This window comes from Vespa crabro, chromosome 23, assembly GCF_910589235.1.
Source record: "Vespa crabro chromosome 23, iyVesCrab1.2, whole genome shotgun sequence".
Classification (NCBI taxonomy): Eukaryota; Metazoa; Arthropoda; class Insecta; order Hymenoptera; family Vespidae; genus Vespa; species Vespa crabro.
In genome coordinates this window covers 632151-638622 of record NC_060977.1, presented here as the reverse complement: position 1 = coordinate 638622, position 6472 = coordinate 632151, and the positions used below count along the sequence as shown (strand labels likewise).

The window sequence follows — 6472 nt, the reverse complement described above, 5'->3', positions numbered from 1 at the left end:
CGCCACTCGTAGCCAATCAAGAAACTATCGGTTAATGATGGCGACGTCTAGCGTCTTGTGTTGGTTATAAAGAAGATAATGTTTTTCGGAGCCGTATTCCGATCATACAAAAGAGAAGGTCCAATTTTATAAAACGTACAATCGTTATTTAACTGTGAAAGTACTCGAAAGAAGTCGCGATAATGGACCAAGCACCCGCAGGTAATTACAAACTGTATTAGGCTCGACGGAAAGTCAGGCCTGTGGCGCGCGATCTCGCACTTTCCAGCATAGAAGAAAGCACAATTTATACTTCGCTTTCGTATTAATCGAAAAATATTTATGATTAATCGTCTTGGCATTTTATTTGCTTAAAGCTGCAGATCGGTGTGTAATGTGTCACCGTTACGAGATATTAAATATCAGCAGTTCATAATTTTCAGGTTACAATGGGCACATTTTAGGAGAGGGTCATATTTAAACAATATTCTTTTATATTTATAAATACGTTCCTTTTGTTTCTTTTTAATGGATCTTACACTAAGCATTAATCGATGTTTCTAATTGTTTTTCTTTTCGTATAACGCGTAGATACAGAATTACGGAACATCATTGACAAACTGGCACAGTTTGTTGCCCGCAATGGACCCGAGTTCGAGCAGATGACCAAAAATAAGCAGAAGGACAACCCTAAGTTTGGTTTCCTGTTTGGCGGGGAGCACTTCAACTACTATCAGTACAAAGTGACTACAGAGCAAGCCAGTAAGTGGGATACAGCCCCTTAACAGCTACAACAATTGAGAAGCATAAAGGCCATGCTTTATTCAACGAACAAGGAATGACTTTGACAAAAAAAATAGAATAAAATAAAGTAAAATAATAGATAATAGCAATAATAATAATAATAATAATAATAATAATAATAATAATAATAATAATAATAATAATAATAACAATAATAATAATAATAATAATAATAATAACAATAATAATAGTAATAATAACAATAATAATAAAAGTAATAATAATAATAATAATAATAATAATAATAATAATAATAATAATAATGATAATAATAATTATAATAAAAGAGATACGGGTGAAAGGAAATTTCTGAATTCATCGTACAAAAGTATTTATCACCAAATGTGAGAGCTTCGTATCAAGATTTTGGGATTGCTATTTGTTAAGCAGAACGCTTTTGCTAAAGACATCTTGTATTCCTCGACAATGGTGATTTTGAGAAGACGTAGCTTTAAGATTCTTACTGGAGCTTATCTGATACAGAGTATATTGTCAGTGTATCACTTAAATCTATATGGGACATATCCATTCTCCATAATATACCCTGTAAAACGCTAGTAATATAGAAATATAAAACAGGGAAAGAATATAGTGCTCCCAAAAAACTTACCGCATTTTCTGATATACTTCTCTAATAACTACCAAGAATTTTATTATGCACTGATAAAAGATAAGACACAACAGAAATTGGACTATTTGTATACTTTTTCAATAACAATTGAAGAAATCAAACATCTTACAATAATCCACCGTCATTCGTTTACAGTTTTAAAGCAAAAAGGAATAAATCCAATGCAAAATGCAGACCCACGTTTAAACGTTTCGCAGCAGCAGCAAACAGCCGCTACCGCCACGCAGCCACTGAATAACGTCAATCTAACGTCTGGCCTAAATACTCAGAACAATGGATTAAATCCAGTGGTTGGAATAGGGCCCGTGGGAAATTCGGCTGGTACGGTGATACCAGGAGTACCTGGACAAATTGGAGGACCAACAAATACTGGACCACCAATTGGATCGGTACCATCTGGCATGGGAGGTGTAAACCCACCTATGGGTGGAGTGACACCAGCTGTTAACATCGGTGGCCCACCAGCATGGCTTCAAACAGAACTGGCCAATCTTCAGTCGCAACAGACGACTCTGCAGGAACAAGTTAGACAATCGGAACAAAATCTTGCTGCCCAACATGCTGCATTGATGGCGCAACAACAAGGCAGAGTAGAGGATGCTGTCAGACAAGCTCAGGAAACGGCTCTGCAAAATAGTGCACAAAGCACAAATACAGATCTTACCGCATTTGATACAGTTCTGCAACCTATTATTGATAGCTGCACGAAAGATAGCATAAGCGCGGGAAAAGCTTGGATCCTTCAAAATTCTGTAACACCACAAAGCAATCAAGTAGTTGCCGACCATTTATTGAAAAAGTATTGTAGAATTTCCATTAAATCATGACTTTCAATTTGAAAATATATTCTTACACGGTACTTTTCTATTTCAGAGTTATCCAAGGATCTACGTTTAGTCATAAGCTTCATATTATATATTTGGTAAACGATGTCTTACATCATTGGTGAGTATACGAATGATTTTTTAAGAATACGAATCTGTTATTTATATTATATTTTACTAAATGACTAGTATTCATTAATATTAGATATTATTTATACTTTGTCCGTCCTCCCTCTTTGTGTTTGATAATTGATTAATAATATTAGGTGTATCATTAAGATTGAATAGAGATCTTTATTTGATTGCGAAATTGTTTAATATATCGAATGTATAATATTTCTATAATTATATGTATATATATATATATATATATATATATATATATATATATATATATATATATATATATATACATATATACATACATACATACATACATACATACATACATACAACATACATACATATATATATATATATATATATGTGTGTGTGTGCGTGTGCGTGTGTGGGTATGCCTGTGTGTGTGTGTATGTATGTATGTTTGTGTGTGCAACATATAACATTTCTTAGTGCTAGAAAAAAATCTATGGATCTTCGGAAGGCAATGGAAAGTGTTGTTGTTCCCATGTTCTGTAATACTTCATTAGCTGCATCCGAAGAGCAACTTAACAAGCTTAATAAATTGTTAAGCCTTTGGGAATCGAAGAATAATTACTTTGACGAAGGGATTATAGATAAATTAAAACAACCGAGCGCATCTTGGTCCGAATATCAAGCTAATTTGGTATCGCAACATGCAAGTGCTATTACTCCGATCACAACTTCTACGAAGCAAACATTCGATAATTATCAAGCGCAACATCAAGCATTTGTTACGCACGCTTTGAGACAAATTCAAAATATTGAACAGCAAAAAATAGCGATCGATCAGCAACTTAAAGCACCGCCCCCGCCGCCTCCGCAAATGGTACTACTTTCGTTTCGTTTTACCATTTCAATTGATTATAATATTAATGCTTATGAAATAATGGGATTGTTTTCACAGAATCAACAGAACATGTCATTACCCCCCAATCATACTGGCCCAAGCGGACCGATGGGTAGCGACGTTAATTTTAGTCAACCTCCGCCTGGTTGGGGTGTAGCGCCAGGAAACGAACCACCACCGTTCGCGAACGTTCCTTTACCGGATTTTTCTAAGCCTCCACCAGGATTTGGCCCACCTCCTGTCATTCACGAACCGTCTGTCGAGGATTTGATGCCTAGCATGCCTTACTTTGAGTTGCCTGCAGGTTTAATGGTTCCGCTCATTAAACTGGAAGACGGAGAATATAAACCTTTGGATCCCGACGCAATCAGACTTCCACCGCCCGCACCACCCAGTGATCGATTAGTTGCAGCCGTAGAAGCATTTTACGCACCTCCAAATCACGATTCACCGAGAGACAGGTGAAGAAGTTATAATAAATAATTTTAGCCGATATATAATCAAAGTGCATGTAATATTCTGTGCCTTAATTTAATTATTTATTGTATTTTATTAGCGATGGATGGGAGAAACTTGGTCTCTACGAATATTATAAGGCAAAAAATTCTGCCCGTAAACGCAAAGAGGAAGACATTGTGGCTGGCATTAGACAAAAATCGAAGTCTCCGTCGCCTATTTTAAGGCCAAGATCGAAAAGTCCTAGCCCACCAAAGAAACGTTACAGAAGCAAATCTCGTAGTAGATCGAGATCTAGATCGAGGGGTAGGAGTAGATCGCGATCACCAACGGCGAATCATAGACGTAATAGCCGTAACAGTAATCATAATACCAGGAGTCGTAGAAGAAGGAACAGTAACAAAGATCGAAGTCCAGAGAGGAGATTAGACAGACAAGATCGCAGTCCAACTCCTCCGAGTTTTCTGTAAGTTATCAATTTCATTTACTTAATGAAAATTATTTTCTTTCCTATTGAATTTCTAAATTGTTTTTCATATACATATTTTATCCCTGCAAACGATTATCTTTTCGGATTCTTTTAGCGGATCGACGTATAGTAAAGCCCCGCAAGAAATAAGTCTCGACGAAAGTAATAAGGGACACCAGTTGTTAAAAAAAATGGGCTGGGGTGGTGCAGGACTAGGTGCCAACGAGCAAGGTATCGAGGCTCCTATATCGGGTGGTGAAATTCGAGATAAAAACGACCAATACAAGGGAGTCGGCATCAATTTGAACGATCCGTATGAAAATTTTCGGAAGAGTAAGGGACAGGCGTTTATTACTCGAATGAAAGCAAGAGCGGAAGAGCGTGCCGAAGAAAGGGGTGAACGGGACTGAGTATATATATTATTAAACGAATGTATATGTACGAAGTGTTATCGGGACAAAGTGAGAGATGGGCTTATTACCGAGGATGAGAGAAAATTTATTCTGGCTTTGAAAGCAGATCGACACAATTTCTGCCATTTTTTCGCCTATGAGGGCTGCATTTCAATATACTTGTCCATATATTAGATCCTATTGGTGCACTTGCAACTACTAATTTACTTTTACGCGTATCTTTACGAGATATTGGCATTAATAAACGACATATTTTACGTTACAATATATTCAAGCTGAATCGGAGGATTTTATGATTTAGTTACGAATGATAGCTGAATGTTTTAGATTAATTTTAGGAATTTTAATTCACGATAAATCTATATATATATGGATATATATATATATATATATATATATATATATATATATATTTACATAAATATACATTTGTATTAAAATTGTGTCGATCTTTTTCGTAGACTAAATCATTTCTATCCGTCTATCTGCCGGCTGTTACGAAATAATTTCTTATATCTATGAGGCAAATGATTTATAATTATTCATAAATTTATAAGGAAATGAAAAAAAAGCTGGCAATATATATGTGTGCGTATTGTCTTTTCTTTATTTCAAAATTTAAGGGAATTTGTTAATATATTGTTATATTATCATTGTACATTTCTTTGATAAGAAATTCAAATAATTCATTCATTAGCCTAATGTCGGGCGTAAAAAGAATTAATGTTTAAATGTGAACATTTAAATGAAAGAGATCCTTGGAAAGTCACGTAGTAAAAGGTTTTTATAGCAACATTCTGAATGTATACGTTAAAACCCTACTTTACAGTTTGCCCCGCCTAAAAGTTAATTATCTTGAGAATTACTCGAGAAAATTGCGCTCTTAATGAGTGTGTATGAGAGAGTACAACCGTCGTGCAGCAAGTACACGAGACGATTCTGCATGAAACTTGACGCTAAGTATATATACTTGTATTTAGTAAGTTAATAAATAATAATTATATTAAATATACATATATATATATATATATATATATATATATATATATATGTATACACACACACACACACACAGACACACACGAGATTTCAAGAGTGAATATCGCATGATCGATAACCTTTAGTACTTTGCATAAAACTTTTATTTCATTCATCATTCAATATTAACAGAAAATCAAAGAGATTAAGTTTTACATAATTGTTTAAATCGCATCGCATCGTTATACCACGATTTAATTCTTCTATCATCAACTGGACATCGTTGGAAATTTATGTGCGCAGCAAACAATCATGAATATCATAAACTAATTATATATTAATCTTTAATTTTTACTAAATACACAATTACAACTAAGTGTATAAACTGTTCGTTTTTTTATGAAATTTAAATATATTGCACAGAGCACGTTTAGTACTTTTTTAATTAATCCTCATCATAAGTTTTTTTTATTTTTATTTATAATCTATACATGAAAAATCGATAAAAGATTCAACGATTATAATATTGTTTTGCATCATTCTGAATCTCGTCTAATTATGAAACATGATGTGAGTGAATTAATGTGAAGCAATGATTATATATAGACGGGCATTATAAAGAATTTATGTAATAGATAAAATTAAACACAAATAGAAGAGAATAATATTGCTTACCTTGAGTGTAATGAAACTCCATTTGTTACACGCCAACCTTCATTTTTTTTACGAACACGTGACAATGAAAATTTCAGAGTCGCGTTAAGAGGAAAAAGAAAAAACATAAACAAAAGAAGACTCCAGGAATATTTTTCTTACGGAGTGCGTTGATCGTTCAATGTCAACAAAAAAATATCTTTTGGAATGGCCGTGCGAATTACTACGTCGGTAGTTTTTTCGTACGCCGAGGAGTAAATGTCGAAATGAAAA

At 34.2% G+C, this 6472-nt stretch overlaps 1 protein-coding gene across 2 annotated transcripts; it reads left to right on the top strand.

Annotated features, from left to right (window-relative positions):
* The first annotated feature begins 37 nt into the window (after positions 1-37).
* LOC124432045 (calcium homeostasis endoplasmic reticulum protein) lies at positions 38-6197 on the top strand. Of its 2 annotated transcripts, XM_046980556.1 has the most exons (8): positions 38-201; positions 571-741; positions 1550-2213; positions 2288-2359; positions 2812-3208; positions 3287-3690; positions 3786-4151; positions 4270-6197. In XM_046980556.1, exons 1-8 carry the CDS (start codon positions 183-185, stop codon positions 4562-4564), a joined length of 2388 nt encoding a protein of 795 aa, XP_046836512.1. In that variant the 5' UTR covers positions 38-182; the 3' UTR covers positions 4565-6197. The 2 variants fall into 2 exon arrangements, with proteins under 2 accessions (XP_046836512.1, XP_046836513.1); XM_046980557.1 differs by lacking the exon at positions 38-201 and having other exon boundaries at positions 603-741; positions 1612-2213.
* The last annotated feature ends 275 nt before the right edge of the window (positions 6198-6472 follow it).

Coding starts and splice junctions, on each gene's coding strand:
- LOC124432045 (XM_046980556.1), top strand. Junction 2,214..2,287: donor GCCGACCATTTATTGAAAAA/GTATTGTAGAAT, acceptor TTTCTATTTCAG/AGTTATCCAAGGATCTACGT. Junction 2,360..2,811: donor AACGATGTCTTACATCATTG/GTGAGTATACGA, acceptor AACATTTCTTAG/TGCTAGAAAAAAATCTATGG.